This window comes from Bombina bombina, chromosome 6 (assembly GCF_027579735.1).
Source record: "Bombina bombina isolate aBomBom1 chromosome 6, aBomBom1.pri, whole genome shotgun sequence".
NCBI classification, from domain to species: Eukaryota; Metazoa; Chordata; class Amphibia; order Anura; family Bombinatoridae; genus Bombina; species Bombina bombina.
The window spans coordinates 1,059,782,302-1,059,799,570 of NC_069504.1; the positions used below are offsets into that span (position 1 = coordinate 1,059,782,302).

The following is a 17,269-nucleotide window of genomic DNA, read 5'->3' on the forward strand; positions in this document are numbered from 1 at the left end:
GAAGACCAAGTCGCTGCCCTACATATCTGATCAACAGAAGCCTCGTTCTTGAAGGCCCATGTGGAAGCCACAGCCCTAGTGGAATGAGCTGTGATTCTTTCAGGAGGCTGCCGTCCGGCAGTCTCATAAGCCAATCTGATGATGCTTTTAATCCAAAAAGAGAGAGAGGTAGAAGTTGCTTTTTGACCTCTCCTTTTACCAGAATAAACAACAAACAAGGAAGATGTTTGTCTAAAATCCTTTGTAGCATCTAAATAGAATTTTAGAGCGCGAACAACATCCAAATTGTGCAACAAACGTTCCTTCTTTGAAACTGGATTCGGACACAAAGAAGGCACGACTATCTCCTGGTTAATGTTTTTGTTAGAAACAACTTTCGGAAGAAAACCAGGTTTAGTACGTAAAACCACCTTATCTGCATGGAAAACCAGATAAGGAGGAGAACACTGCAGAGCAGATAATTCTGAAACTCTTCTAGCAGAAGAAATTGCAACCAAAAACAAAACTTTCCAAGATAATAACTTAATATCAACGGAATGCAAGGGTTCAAACGGAACCCCCTGAAGAACTGAAAGAACTAAGTTGAGACTCCAAGGAGGAGTCAAAGGTTTGTAAACAGGCTTGATTCTAACCAGAGCCTGAACAAAGGCTTGAACATCTGGCACAGCTGCCAGCTTTTTGTGAAGTAACACAGACAAGGCAGAAATCTGTCCCTTCAAGGAACTTGCCGATAATCCTTTCTCCAATCCTTCTTGAAGAAAGGATAGAATCTTAGGAATCTTTACCTTGTTCCAAGGGAATCCTTTAGATTCACACCAACAGATATATTTTTTCCATATTTTGTGGTAAATTTTTCTAGTTACAGGCTTTCTGGCCTGAACAAGAGTATCAATAACAGAATCTGAGAACCCTCGTTTTGATAAGATCAAGCGTTCAATCTCCAAGCAGTCAGCTGGAGTGAGACCAGATTCGGATGTTCGAACGGACCTTGAACAAGAAGGTCTCGTCTCAAAGGTAGCTTCCATGGTGGAGCCGATGACATATTCACCAGATCTGCATACCAAGTCCTGCGTGGCCACGCAGGAGCTATCAAGATCACCGACGCCCTCTCCTGATTGATCCTGGCTACCAGCCTGGGGATGAGAGGAAACGGCGGGAATACATAAGCTAGTTTGAAGGTCCAAGGTGCTACTAGTGCATCTACTAGAGTCGCCTTGGGATCCCTGGATCTGGACCCGTAGCAAGGAACCTTGAAGTTCTGACGAGAGGCCATCAGATCCATGTCTGGAATGCCCCACAATTGAGTAATTTGGGCAAAGATTTCCGGATGGAGTTCCCACTCCCCCGGATGTAATGTCTGACGACTCAGAAAATCCGCTTCCCAATTTTCCACTCCTGGAATGTGGATTGCAGACAGGTGGCAGGAGTGAGTCTCCGCCCATTGAATGATTTTGGTCACTTCTTCCATCGCCAGGGAACTCCTTGTTCCCCCCTGATGGTTGATGTACGCAACAGTCGTCATGTTGTCTGATTGAAACCGTATGAACTTGGCCTTTGCTAGCTGAGGCCAAGCCTTGAGAGCATTGAATATCGCTCTCAGTTCCAGAATATTTATCGGTAGAAGAGATTCTTCCCGAGACCAAAGACCCTGAGCTTTCAGGGGTCCCCAGACCGCGCCCCAGCCCATCAGACTGGCGTCGGTCGTGACAATGACCCACTCTGGTGTGCGGAAGGTCATCCCTTGTGACAGGTTGTCCAGGGACAGCCACCAACGGAGTGAGTCTCTGGTCCTCTGATTTACTTGAATCGTCGGAGACAAGTCTGTATAGTCCCCATTCCACTGACTGAGCATGCACAGTTGTAATGGTCTTAGACGAATGCGCGCAAAAGGAACTATGTCCATTGCCGCTACCATCAAACCTATTACTTCCATGCACTGCGCTATGGAAGGAAGAGGAACGGAATGAAGTGTTTGACAAGAGTTTAGAAGTTTTGTTTTTCTGGCCTCTGTCAGAAAAATCCTCATTTCTAAGGAGTCTATTATTGTTCCCAAGAAGGGAACCCTTGTTGACGGAGATAGAGAACTCTTTTCTACGTTCACTTTCCATCCGTGAGATCTGAGAAAGGCCAGGACTATGTCCGTGTGAGCCTTTGCTTGAGGAAGGGACGACGCTTGAATCAGAATGTCGTCCAAGTAAGGTACTACTGCAATGCCCCTTGGTCTTAGTACCGCTAGAAGGGACCCTAGTACCTTTGTGAAAATCCTTGGAGCAGTGGCTAATCCGAAAGGAAGTGCCACGAACTGGTAATGCTTGTCCAGGAATGCGAACCTTAGGAACCGATGATGTTCCTTGTGGATAGGAATATGTAGATACGCATCCTTTAAATCCACCGTGGTCATGAATTGACCTTCCTGGATGGAAGGAAGAATTGTTCGAATAGTTTCCATTTTGAACGATGGAACCTTGAGAAACTTGTTTAGGATCTTGAGATCCAAGATTGGTCTGAACGTTCCCTCTTTTTTTGGGAACTACGAACAGATTGGAGTAGAACCCCATCCCTTGTTCTCCTAATGGAACAGGATGAATCACTCCCATTTTTAACAGGTCTTCTACACAATGTAAGAATGCCTGTCTCTTTATGTGGTCTGAAGACAATTGAGACCTGTGGAACCTCCCCCTTGGGGGAAGCCCCTTGAATTCCAGAAGATAACCTTGGGAGACTATTTCTAGTGCCCAAGGATCCAGAACATCTCTTGCCCAAGCCTGAGCGAAGAGAGAGAGTCTGCCCCCCACCAGATCCGGTCCCGGATCGGGGGCCAACATTTCATGCTGTCTTGGTAGCAGTGGCAGGTTTCTTGTCCTGCTTTCCCTTGTTCCAGCCTTGCATTGGTCTCCAGGCTGGCTTGGCTTGAGAAGTATTACCCTCTTGCTTAGAGGACGTAGCACTTGGGGCTGGTCCGTTTCTACGAAAGGGACGAAAATTAGGTTTATTTTTGGCCTTGAAAGACCTATCCTGAGGAAGGGCGTGGCCCTTACCCCCAGTGATATCAGAGATAATCTCTTTCAAGTCAGGGCCAAACAGCGTTTTCCCCTTGAAAGGAATGTTAAGCAATTTATTCTTGGAAGACGCATCCGCTGACCAAGATTTCAACCAAAGCGCTCTGCGCGCCACAATAGCAAACCCAGAATTTTTCGCCGCTAACCTAGCCAATTGCAAAGTGGCGTCTAGGGTGAAAGAATTAGCCAATTTGAGAGCACGGATTCTGTCCATAATCTCCTCATAAGGAGGAGAATCACTATCGATCGCCTTTTCTAGCTCATCGAACCAGAAACACGCGGCTGTAGTGACAGGGACAATGCATGAAATTGGTTGTAGAAGGTAACCTTGCTGAACAAACATCTTTTTAAGCAAACCTTCTAATTTTTTATCCATAGGATCTTTGAAAGCACAACTATCTTCTATGGGTATAGTGGTGCGTTTGTTTAAAGTAGAAACCGCCCCCTCGACCTTGGGGACTGTCTGCCATAAGTCCTTTCTGGGGTCGACCATGGGAAACAATTTTTTAAATATGGGGGGAGGGACGAAAGGTATACCGGGCCTTTCCCATTCTTTATTTACAATGTCCGCCACCCGCTTGGGTATAGGAAAAGCTTCTGGGGGCCCCGGGACCTCTAGGAACTTGTCCATTTTACATAGTTTCTCTGGGATGATCAAATTCTCACAATCATCCAGAGTGGATAACACCTCCTTAAGCAGAGCGCGGAGATGTTCCAACTTAAATTTAAATGTAATCACATCGGGTTCAGCTTGTTGAGAAATTTTCCCTGAATCTGAAATTTCTCCCTCAGACAAAACCTCCCTGGCCCCCTCAGACTGGTGTAGGGGCATATCAGAACCATTATCATCAGCGTCCTCATGCTCTTCAGTATCTAAAACAGAGCAGTCGCGCTTACGCTGATAAGTGGGCATTTTGGCTAAAATGTTTTTGATAGAATTATCCATTACAGCCGTTAATTGTTGCATAGTAAGGAGTATTGGCGCGCTAGATGTACTAGGGGCCTCCTGAGTGGGCAAGACTGGTGTAGACGAAGGAGGGAATGATGCAGTACCATGCTTACTCCCCTCACTTGAGGAATCATCTTGGGCATCATTTTCAGTGTCACATAAATCACATCTATTTAAATGAGAAGGAACCTTGGCTTCCCCACATTCAGAACACAGTCTATCTGGTAGTTCAGACATGTTAAACAGGCATAAACTTGATAACAAAGTACAAAAAACGTTTTAAAATAAAACCGTTACTGTCACTTTAAACTGAACACACTTTATTACTGCAATTGCGAAAAAGTATGAAGGAATTGTTCAAAATTCACCAAAATTTCACCACAGTGTCTTAAAGCTTTAAAAGTATTGCACACCAAATTTGGAAGCTTTAACCCTTAAAATAACGGAACCGGAGCCGTTTTTATCTTTAACCCCTTTACAGTCCCTGGTATCTGCTTTGCTGAGACCCAACCAAGCCCAAAGGGGAATACGATACCAAATGACGCCTTCAGAAAGTCTTTTTTATGTATCAGAGCTCCTCACACATGCGACTGCATGTCATGCTTCTCAAAAACAAGTGCGCAATACCGGCGCGAAAATGCGGCTCTGCCTATGATTAGGGAAAGCCCCTAGAGAATAAGGTGTCTAAAACAGTGCCTGCCGATATTATTTTACAAAAATACCCAGATTAAATGATTCCTCAAGGCTAAATATGTTTATATATGAATCGATTTAGCCCAGAAAATGTCTACAGTCTTAACAAGCCCTTGTGAAGCCCTTATTTACTCTGTAATAAAAATGGCTTACCGGATCCCATAGGGAAAATGACAGCTTCCAGCATTACATCGTCTTGTTAGAATGTGTCATACCTCAAGCAGCAAAAGTCTGCTCACTGTTCCCCCAACTGAAGTTAATTCCTCTCAACAGTCCTGTGTGGAACAGCCATCGATTTTAGTAACGGTTGCTAAAATCATTTTCCTCTTACAAACAGAAATCTTCATCTCTTTTCTGTTTCAGAGTAAATAGTACATACCAGCACTATTTTAAAATAACAAACTCTTGATTGAATAATAAAAACTACAGTTAAACACTAAAAAACTCTAAGCCATCTCCGTGGAGATGTTGCCTGTACAACGGCAAAGAGAATGACTGGGGTAGGCGGAGCCTAGGAGGGATCATGTGACCAGCTTTGCTGGGCTCTTTGCCATTTCCTGTTGGGGAGGAGAATATCCCACAAGTAAGGATGACGCCGTGGACCGGACACACCTATGTTGGAGAAATTACATCTGAAATAGCATCAGGAACTGGAAAAACCTCTGTAATAACTACATGAGGTTTAAAACCCGAATTTAAACGTTTACTGGTTTTAATATCAAGAGGACTAGTCTCCTCCATATCTAAATGCAATCAACACCTCCTTTAATAAGGAACGAATATACTCCATTTTAAATAAATATGAGGATTTGTCAATGTCAATATCTGAGGTAGAATCTTCTGAACCAGATAGATCCTCATCAGAGATAGATAAATCAGAATGCTGTTGGTCATTTAAAAATTCATCAAATTTATGAGAAGTTTTAAAAGACCTTTTACGTTTATTAGAAGGTGGTATGACAGACAAAGCCTTCTGAATGGAATTAGAAACAAATTCTCTCACATTAACAGGAATATCCTGAACATTAGATGTTGAAGGAACAACAACAGGTAATGGATTATTACTAATGGAAACATTTTCTGCTTTTGAAAGTTTATCATGACAACAAGCACAAACTACAGCCGGAGGAACAGTTACAAGTTTACAACAAATGCACTTAGCTTTGGTAGAACCGACATCAGGCAGCAGGTTTCCAGTAGTAGATTCTGATACAGGGTCAGCTTGAGACATCTTGCAATATGCAATAGAAAAAATAACATATAAAGCAAAATTATCAATTTCCCTATATGACAGTTTCAGGAATGGGAAAAAATGCAAACAAAATAAACCTCTGGAAACCAGAAGCAAAATGAAATAAGGACTTAAATAATGTCAAAAAATCTGGCGTCAAGTATGACGCACAACTGACAAAATATTTTTTGGCGCCAAGAACGTCTGCAACAAACACGAGCGTCAGGTGACGCAACTACGTGAAAACTCTCGGCGACAACTAAGACGCCGGAAATGACGAAATTGCGTCAACAAACGTAATTCTCGCGCGAAGAATGACAAAATAAATTGTAGCATTTTGCGCTCCCGCGAGCCTAACAGCCCGCAATTTAGAAAAGAAAATCAATAAGACAATTTCCAGGTAAGAAATATATATATATATATATATATATATATATATATATATATATATGCATTTCCCAAAAAAAGAAACTGACAGTCTGTAAGAAGGAAATATACTGATTAACCTGAATCATGGCAAATATAATTACAAACATTATATTAAGAACTTTACATATAAAGTGCCAAACCATAGCTGAGAGTGTCTTAAATAAAAGGAAAACATACTTACCAAAAGACACTCATCTACATAAAGTAGATAGCCAAACCAGTACTGAAACGAGAATCAGTAGAGGTAATGGTATATAAGAGTATATCGTCGATCTGAAAAGGGAGGTAGGAGATGAATCTCTACGACCGATAACAGAGAACCTATGAAATAGATCCCCGTTAGGATGACCATTGCATTCAATAGGTAATAATCCTTCACATCCCTCTGTCATTCACTGCACTCTGAGAGGAATCGGGCTTCAGCATGCTGAGAAGCGCATATCAACGTAGAAATCTAGCACAAACTTACTTCACCACCTCCATAGGAGGCAAAGTTTGTAAAACTGAATTGTGGGTGTGGTGGGGGGTGTATTTATAGGCATTTTGAGGTTTGGGAAACTTTGCCCCTCCTGGTAGGAATGTATATCCCATACGTCACTAGCTCATGGACTCTTGCCAATTACATGAAAGAAATTAATTATATATATATATATATATATATATATATATATATATATATATATATATATATATACACATACACATACACATACACACACACTCTCACATACTATGCTGGTGACTAATGCAAGATGACAAAATTAGATTTCAGCACAGAAGCCACATAATTCGCATTGTTTGTATTTTCTTTTATTAAGAGTCCAGATCCGGTAATGCAATTATAGATCACTATATATTCTGCATCTTTTTCTCCTAATAAGTAAGGTGGAGCTGCCTGTCTACAGCAATTACTTAGCAAGTACCCTGGCATGACCTACATAACAAATGAAGTGCTTTGAAAACATTTAAACAAACTGCAAATAACTACACTAAACCAAGTCATCTGTTTAAACCAGTCTTTATGAAGTGTGGAATTGGGAGTTATTTTACAGCAAACAGAAGCAAAGATAAATAATAAATGTATATTACAATATTATATTAATTAGCAATTTAGTTAATAGCAATAAATGTATGATGATTTAAATTAGAATGAGCCTTTTACAAAACAGTCTGTAGGGTGGATGCAGTATGTCTTTTATTAATAAAAAATAAGGGGGGGCAACCCTCAAAAAAAAAAAATGGAAAAAAAACCTTACAAAAAAAGGGCTATAAGAAGAAATAATCTAACATTATTACATATTTTAACTTCAGATGGAATCACCCACTAAAGGACACCTACATTTTAGCAAAATGAAATTGTACCTCAAATTTTGAAAGGGGGGGGGGAAGTAAACCATGCACGTTTTGCCAGCAAACCAACTGCATGCTGTGTTACACGGATAACATCACTCACTTATGTGATCAATAGCTCCTGCACAGAATTTTCCATAGAATTTTTTGGCTCCAAGTCCCCGCAGGTCATGGATTGTAAACGGCCACAGATGCAAAACATTATTTCGAGAAAATGCATCTCTCTTCTCCACCACAACCACTTTAGCTCCCAGAAAGCTAAGCTCTATCGCTGTGCGCAGACCACAGGGTCCAGCTCCAATGATCAAACACTGTGAATAAATAAAGCAAGAATTAATAAAAGAAAGGGAAAAAAGTTTGATATTAAACCCACATTTTTTCATTCATAATTCAGATAAGCATGCAATTTTAAGCAACTTTCTAATTTACTCCTTTTAGCAATTTTTCTTTGTTGTAGCCATCAGCAAGCACTACCCAGGTTCTGAACCGAAATGGGCCTACTCCTAAGCTTACATTTCTGATTTTCAAATAAAGATACCAAGAGAATGAAGAACAATTGATAAGAGTAAATTAGAAAGTTGCTTAAAATTGCATGCTCTATCTGAATCATGAAAAAAAATATTGGGTTTCATATCCCTTTAAATGAATATCAATTAACGGGAATAATGTCTCAATGACAAATAATACCTTTAGGCAGGGTTTCAGTATTGGATTAAAACCCTACATATTGCCAGACCAAAACCATTTTATAATTTAGTTATAAATATACTTCTATTCTATATCAGCTGAAATAACATACAGTGAGCTATTTTTAAGGTATATGTGAAATAAAGTCAGTAATATGATCAAGAGACTGATTTCAATAATATTAAAAAGGTACACAACCCCCTCAATTCTTATGAATAAACTTTAAATTACTCTCTATACACTTAGATTTATACTTTCCAGGGAAATGACTGAAACAATTTACTTCAATTATAAAAATTACTTTGTTCTCTTGGTATTCCTTGTTAAAGAGCAAAGGGTTAAATGGTCATACAGGTACACATATGATTGGCTGATGACTGTCACGTGACGCAGAGGCATTAGAGAAATCTTTAAAATCTGTCAGGAAAAAAAATAAACCCACTGCTTGCCTAAAATAGTCTATAATGCATTTGTTCAGTAAGCAATTATACTGTATTTAATGTGAATAGGAATGCAATGTTTAAGTGCAGGATGTTTTCTTCTGTTGCGTTCACCCCAGGGGTAAGAGTGGTGAATTTGCTTTAAACCCTTTTGCACAATGGAGAGACAACTTACATGAGGTCATCTTTTTTCTTAAAAGGATATATACTATAAGTTGCTCTAGAGCACTGGTTTTTAAACCTGTCCTCCAGCCTCCCCAACAGGCCAGATTTTCAAGATTACCTAGGTTGAGAGCAGGTAAAATAACCATGTTTACTAATCAGCTGATTATTTCACCTGTGCTCCAGTTCGGATATCCTCAAAATCTGGCCTATTAGAGAGGCCTGAGGACAGGTTTCAAAACCAGTGCTCTAGAGACAATCTGGTAACTTTGTGGGGGTTATATCCCTTTTAGGGACATCTTCCCCCTCCCCAAAAATAAAATAGCTACATGGCATTTTCACAACACAACCTGAACTCAGAGTCAATTTGCAGTAATACCAAAGATGGCTTAACGATACACAAGGTGTGAATTTAGAGCACAACTACAACAATAATTTCTAAGTACCAATAGTGAAGTAAACTACATAAATGCGCACAGATTACTCGGGTTATTGAAGCATCCTGCTGTGGTTCTAGACCCTTAGCAATATGCTAGTTTCTTACTTCTGCCCATCTTTTATTATTTTATGTTAGGGCATATAGATTGTTGGTAAGGGCCTTTGGAAAATGCCGTCCAACAAGGTGGGTCTAACTTTAGAATTATAGGAAAAGCATTGCATTGGAGTCCTCTCTATAGCAGCTTATGGGCAGATAGGTACCCATAAATGAGTGCCGATTTTGGTTAATAATGTCCATAAACACAAATACACAAAATAAATTAGCCACAGAGTAGATTAACAAAAACATAAATAATGCTTACCTGATAATTTAATTTCCATCTGTATCGGAAGAGTCCACAGCTGCATTCCTTACTTGTGGGAAATACTGAACCTGGCCACAAGGAGGAGACAAAGACACCCCAGTCAAAGGCTTAAATACCTCCCCCACGTCTTCATAACCCCAGTCATTCTGCCAAGGGAACAAAGAACAGTAAGAGAAATATCAGGGTGAAAAAGGTGCCAGAAGAAAAAATTTCAAATTTAGGGCCGCCCATCGGAGAACACGGACGGGAGCTGTGGACTCTTCCCATACAGATGGAAATTAAATTATCAGGAAAGCATAAAGTTATGTTTTCCATCTTAAAATGGAAAGATTCCACAGTTGCATTCCTTACTTGAGGGAAACATTTACCCAAGCTCTAGAGTACACGGAATGCTAATGGGAGGGAAAAAAAGGCGGACCCTAATCTGAGGGCACCACAGTCTGCAAAACCTCTCTCCCGAAGGCCGCTTTAGCAGAAGCAAAAACATCAAACTTGTAAAAGTATGTAAGGAGAACCAGATAGCCGCCTTATAAATCTGATCCATAGGCCTAATTTTTGAAGGCCCAAGAGGAAACCACTGCTCTCTTAAAATGAGCCGTAATCCTCAGAGGAGGCTTATGTCCTGCCATTTCTATGCTAAACGGATGACACTCCTCAGACAAAAAGATAATGAAGTCGAAGAGGCCCTATAAAACCTACGCTTCCCAGAAAAGAGAACAAACAGAGAAAGAGGTTTGTCTAAATTCCTTTGTGGCCTGAAGATAGAACTTCAAGGAACAAACTACATCCAGAAATACGTTGTAAACGTTCCTTCAACTAAGGATTAGGACATAAGAAAGGAACCACAATCTCTGGATTGACGTTGCAAATTGACACAACCTTAGGAAGAAACCTAACTTGGTTCGTAGAACAGCCTTATCGGCATGAAAAGCCAGATAAGGAGGGACACATTGCAAGGCAGCAATCACAGATACTCTGCGCGCAGAAGCAATAGCCAGTAGAAAAGGAACCTTCGAAGACAACAATTTAATGTCTACTTCATGCATAGGCTCCAACGGAGCCCGTTGCAAAACCTTAAGGACAAGATTTAAACTCCAAGGAAGAGCCTTAGATCTAAACACAGGTCTCATCCCAGCAGAGCCTTAACAAATGGATGCACATCTGGAAGCTCTGCAAACCTCTTGTGCAGTAACACAGACAGGACCGAAAACTGTCCCGTCAGGGGACTTTGCAGAAAAGCCCTTCTCCAGTTCATACTGAAGAACAGAATAAATAGGTCCTTCACACCTTATGATAGATGCGACGAGCAACCAGCTTACAAGCTTGCATGAGAGGAAAAATAACTCTCTCAGAAAACCCTCTCTTGGCTAGGACTAAGCGTTCAATCTCCACACAGTCAGCCTCAGAGATTCTATACCTTGATGAACAAAGAGATCTTGGTCAGCAGATCCCTGCGGCAAGGTAACTTCCACGGAGGAGATTATGACATTCCCACTAGATCCGCGAACCATATCCTTCGTGGCCAAGACGGAGCGGTCAGTATCACTGACGCCTGCTTGACTCGAGCCACTACACTAGGAAGTAGTGGTAACTGTCGGAAAGGATAAATTAGATTGAACATCCAAGGCACCGCTAACGCATCTATTAGCTCCACCTGAGAATCCCTGTACCTCGACCCCTATCTGGGCAGCTTGGTATTGAGACGTTATAAGAGCTTCCTCTTGCAAATCTCTGCAAACACTCTGGATGGATAGACCATTCTTCCGGATGGAAGAATTGTCTGCTGAGGAAATCCGCTTCCCAGTTGTCCACACGCGGAATGTGGATCACTGACAGCAAACAAATGCAGGTCTCCCCCACACCAAAATCCGAGATACTTTCCTCAACACTAGGGAGCTTCTCGTTTCCCCCCCCTGATGGTTGATGTAAGCCACCGAGGATATATTGCTAGATTGGAATCTGATTAACTGGGACGAACCCAGCAGAGGCCAAGCCTTCAGAGCATTGTATATTGCTCGAAGATCCAAAATGAGATCAGGAGGGAGCTTTACCCTCCTGAGACCAGAGGCCCTGTGCCTTCCTGGCACCCCAAACAGCTCCCCATCCTGACAGACTCCCAACCATAGTCACAATCACCCAGGATGGTCTTGAGACAGACGTCCCCTCAGGACAAGTGATCCGGACAAAAACAACCAAGAGAGTGATTCTCCCGATTGGTTGTCGAGAGAAATCTGTTGAGACAGATCCGAATGATCGCCGTTCCACTAGTTTAGCATGCGCAGTTGCAACAGTCTGAGGTGAAACCTGGCAAAGGAAATGATGTCCAAGCTGGACACCATGAGACCAATCGCCTACATACACCAAGCCACAGATGGCCTTAAGGAGATCTGGAGGGCAAGACATGTTGAAACTAGCTTGCAACATCTCTGGTCTGTTAGAAATGTTCTCATGTCTATGAAGACTATTACAGGACCCAAGAATTCTACCCTGGTACTTGATACAAGAGAACTCTCTCTAGATTATCTGCCATCAATGGGATCGAAGAAGACAGAGGAGAGATTTCAAATGGTCCACTTTTTCAAAAAAATTATTTAGCTAGACCAAACGGAAGGGCAATTAACTGGAAGTTCTGGTCCAGGAATGCAAAACGTAGAAACTGGAAGTGTTCCTTGAGGATTGGTACGTGAAGGGAGCATCCTTCAGATCTATCTATCGTGGTCATGAACTAACCCTCTCAAACGAGGGAAAGGACCTTATTGTCTCCATCTTAAACGAGGGGTCATTACTTTAGGTCCAGAATCAGACATAAAGTTCCCTCCTTCTTAGGGACTAGGAAAGGTTTGAATAGAATCCCAAACCTCTCACTGCGATAGGCACCGGGACAATAACTCCTAGAGGACATATCCCGTACAAACCCCAGAAAGGCTTCCCTCCTTTCTGGTCAGGAAGACAGGAGGAATCTGCCCTTGGGTGGCTGAGACTTAAAACCTATCTTGTAACCCTGAGCTATGACCTCCAGGACCCATGGATCCTGCACATCTCTAAATCAAGCGACTGAACAGAGTGACAGTCTGCCCCCTACACAATCCAGAAGAGGACCGGGGACTGCCCATTCATGCCAACTTAGATTCGGCGGGCATCTATTCCAGGACTAAACCGGCTTCCAAGAGCTCTTGGTTTGATCTGGCTTAGCGGAGGACTGCTGACATGGGCTTTATCAGAATGAAAATCGCCCCTTAGATTAGTTCATATACTCTTGCGGTAGGAAGGCACCCTTGCCCCTAAGACCGTGGAGATAATTGAGTGCAGGCCTGGACCAGACAAAATCATTCCCTTAAAGAGAGGGAAGAAGTCTAGATTTAGAAGTCATATCCGCAGACCTTACTTCAGCCATAGCAAAACGGGCATGAACAGAAAAAACATAATTTATGTAAGAACTTACCTGATAAATTAATTTCTTTCATATTAGCAAGAGTCCATGAGCTAGTGACGTATGGGATATACATTCCTACCAGGAGGGGCAAAGTTTCCCAAACCTTAAAATGCCTATAAATACACCCCTCACCACACCCACAATTCAGTTTAACGAATAGCCAAGAAGTGGGGTGATAAGAAAAAAGTGCGAAAGCATATAAAATAAGGAATTGGAATAATTGTGCTTTATACAAAAAAATCATAACCACCACAAAAAAGGGCGGACCTCATGGACTCTTGCTAATATGAAAGAAATTAATTTATTAGGTAAGTTCTTACATAAATTATGTTTTCTTTCATGTAATTAGCAAGAGTCCATGAGCTAGTGACGTATGGGATAATGACTACCCAAGATGTGGATCTTTCCACACAAGAGTCACTAGAGAGGGAGGGATAAAATAAAGACAGCCAATTCCTGCTGAAAATAATCCACACCCAAAATATAAATAATAAAGTTTAATGAAAAACATAAGCAGAAGATTCAAACTGAAACCACTGCCTGAAGTACTTTTCTACCAAAAACTGCTTCAGAAGAAGAAAACACATCAAAATGGTAGAATTTAGAAAAAGTATGCAAAGAGGACCAAGTTGCTGCTTTGCAAATCTGATCAACCGAAGCTTCATTCCTAAACGCCCAGGAAGTAGAAACTGACATCCTTCGAGGCGGAATTTTACCCGACTCGACATAGGCATGATGAAATAAAGAATTCAACCAAGATGCCAAAGAAATGGCAGAAGCTTTCTGGCCTTTTCTAGAACCGGAAAAGATGACAAATAGACTAGAAGTCTTTCGGAAAGACTTAGTAGCTTAAACATAATAATACAAAGCTCTAACAGCATCCAAAGAATGCAATGATTTCTCCTTAGAATTCATAGGATTAGGACATAATGAAGGAACCACAATTTCTCTACTAATGTTGTTAGAATTCACAACCTTAGGTAAAAAATTCAAAAAAAGTTCGCAGCACCGCCTTATCCTGATGAAAAATCAGAAAAGGAGACTCACAAGAAAGAGCAGATAATTCAGAGACTCTTCTGGCTGAAGAGATGGCCAAAAGAAACAAAACTTTCCAAGAAAGTAATATAACGACCAAAGAATGCATGGGTTCAAAAGGAGGAGCTTGAAAAGCCCCCAGAACCAAATTCAAACTCCAAGGAGGAGAAATTGACTTAATGACAGGTTTTATACGAACCAAAGCTTGTACAAAACAATAATATCAGGAAGATTAGCAATCCTTCTGTGAAAAAAGAACAGAAAGAGCAGAGATTTGTCCTTTCAAGGAACTTGCGGACAAACCTTTATCTAAACCATCCTGAAGAAACTGTAAAATTCTCGGTATTCAAAAAGAATGCCAAGAAAAAATGATGAGAGAGACACTAAGAAATATAAGTCTTCCAGACTCTATAATATATCTCTCTAGATACAGATTTACGAGCCTGTCACATAGTATTAATCACAGAGTCAGAGAAACCTTCTTTGACCAAGAATCAAGCGTTCAAACTCCATACCTTAAAATTTAAGGATTTGAGATCCTGATGGAAAAAAAGGACCTTGCGACAGAAAGTCTGGTCTTAACGGAAGAGTCCACAGCTGGCAAGAGGCCATCCGGACAAGATCCGCATACCAAAACCTGTGAGGCCATGCTGGAGCTACCAGCAGGACAAACGAGCATTCCTTTAGAATCTTGGAGAATACTCTTGGAAGAAGAACTAGAGGCGGAAAGATATAGGCAGGATGATACTTCCAAGGAAGTGATAATGTATCCACTGCTTCCGCCCGAGGATCCCGGGATCTGGACAGATACCAGGGAAGTTTCTTGTTTAGATGAGAAGCCATCAGATCTATTTCTGGGAGTTCCCACATTTGAACAATCTGAAGAAATACCTCTGGGTGAAGAGACCATTCGCCCGGATGCAACGTTTGGCGACTGAGATAATCCGCTTCCCAATTGTCTATACCTGGGATATGAACCGCAGAGATTAGACAGGAGCTGGATTCCGCCCAAACCAAAATTCGAGATACTTCTTTCATAGCCAGAGGACTGTGAGTCCCTCCTTGATGATTGATGTATGCCACAGCTGTGACATTGTCTATCTGAAAACAAATGAACAACTCTCTCTTCAGAAGAGGCCAAAACTGAAGAGCTCTGAAAATTGCACGGAGTTCAAAAATATTGATCGGTAATCTCACCTCCTGAGATTCCCAAACCCCTTGTGCCGTCAGAGACCCCCACACAGCTCCCCAACCTGTAAGACTTGCATCTGTTGAGATTATAGTCCAGGTCGGAAGAACAAAGAAGCCCCCTGAACTAAACGATGGTGAACTGTCCACCATGTCAGAGAGTGTCGTATAATCGGTTTAAAGATATTAATTGAGATATCTTTGTGTAATCCCTGCACCACTGGTTCAGCATACAGAGCTGAAGAGGTTGCATGTGAAAACGAGCAAAGGAGATCGCATCCGATGCGGCAGTCCTAAGACCTAAAATTTCCATGCATAAGGCTACCAAAGGGAATGATTGTGACTGAAGGTTTTGACAAGCTGATATCAATGTTAAACTTCTCTTATCTGACAAGGACAGAGTCATAGACACTGAATCTATCTGGAAACCTAAAAAGGTTACCCTTGTCTGAGGAAACAATGAACGAACTGATTGGTAAATTGATCCTCCAACCATGATCTTGAAGAAACACCACAAGTCGATTCGTATGAGATTCTGCGAAAATGTGAAGACTGAGCAAGTACCAAGATATCGTCCAAATAAGGAAATACCAAAACCCTGTTCTCTGATTACAGACAGAAGGGCACCGAGAACCTTTGAAAAAAATTCTTGGAGCTGACGCTAGGCCAAACGGTAGAGCCACAAAACTGGTAATGCTTGTCTAAAAAGAGAATCTCAGAAACTAAAAGTGATCTGGATGAATCGGAATATGCAGATATGCATCCTGTAAATCTATTGTAGACATAAATGCCCTTGCTAAACAAAAGGCAAGATAGTCCTACAGTTACCATCTTGAATGTTGGTATCCTTACATAACGATTCAATATTGATAGATCCGGAACTGGTCTGAAGGAATTGACCTTCTTTGGTACAATGAAGAGATAGAATAAAACCCCAGCCCCTGTTCCAGAACTGGAACTGGCATAATTACTCCAGCCAACTCTAGATCTGAAACACATTTCAGAAATGCTGAGCCTTTGCTGTGTTTACTGGGACACGGGAAAGAAAAAAATCTCTTTGCAGGAGGCCTTAACTTGAAGCCAATTCTGTACCTTTCTGAAACAATGTTCTGAAACCAGAGATTGTGAACGGAATTGATTTAAATTTCCTTGAAGAAAACGTAAACTGCCCCATACCAGCTGAGCTGGAATGAGGGCCGCACCTTCATGGGTATTTAGGAGCTGGCTATAGGTTTCTATAAGGCTTGGATATATTCCAAACTGGAAATGGTTTCCAAACTGATACCGCTCCTGAGGATGAAGGATCAGGCTTTTGTTCCTTGTTGTGAGGAAAGGAACGAAAATGATTATTAGACCTAAATTTACCTTAGATTTTTTATCCTTTGGTAAAAAAAGTTCCCTTCCCTCCAGTAACAGTTGAGATAATAGAATCCAACTAAGAATCGAATAATTTATTACCCTGGAAAGAAAGGGAAAGCAAACTTGACTTAGAAGACATATCAGCATTCCAAGTTTTAAGCCATAAAGCTTTTCTAGCTAAAATAGCTAGAGACATATACCTGACATCAACTCTAATGATATCAAAAGATGGTATCACAAATAAAATTATTAGCATGTTATAGAATAATAATAATGCTATAAAATTATGATCTGTTACTTGTTGCGCTAAAGCTTCTAACCAAAAAGTTGAAGCTGCAGCAACATCCGCTAAAAATATAGCAGGTCTAAGAAGATTACCTGAACATAAGTAAGCTTTTCTTAGAAAGGATTCAATTTTCCTATCTAAAGGATCCTTAAATGAAGTACTATC

General features: G+C 41.1%; 1 protein-coding gene across 16 annotated transcripts in view; it reads right to left on the reverse strand.

Annotated features, from left to right (window-relative positions):
* Positions 1-17,269, reverse strand: part of MICAL3 (microtubule associated monooxygenase, calponin and LIM domain containing 3) — an 809,998-nt gene that overhangs the window by 602,780 nt on the left and 189,949 nt on the right. For all 16 annotated transcript variants that reach the window (XM_053718886.1, XM_053718885.1, XM_053718900.1 and 13 more), the window contains one exon: positions 7,815-8,022. In XM_053718886.1, the coding sequence (XP_053574861.1) occupies positions 7,815-8,022 (208 nt within the window). The remainder of the gene's footprint in view (positions 1-7,814; positions 8,023-17,269) is intronic.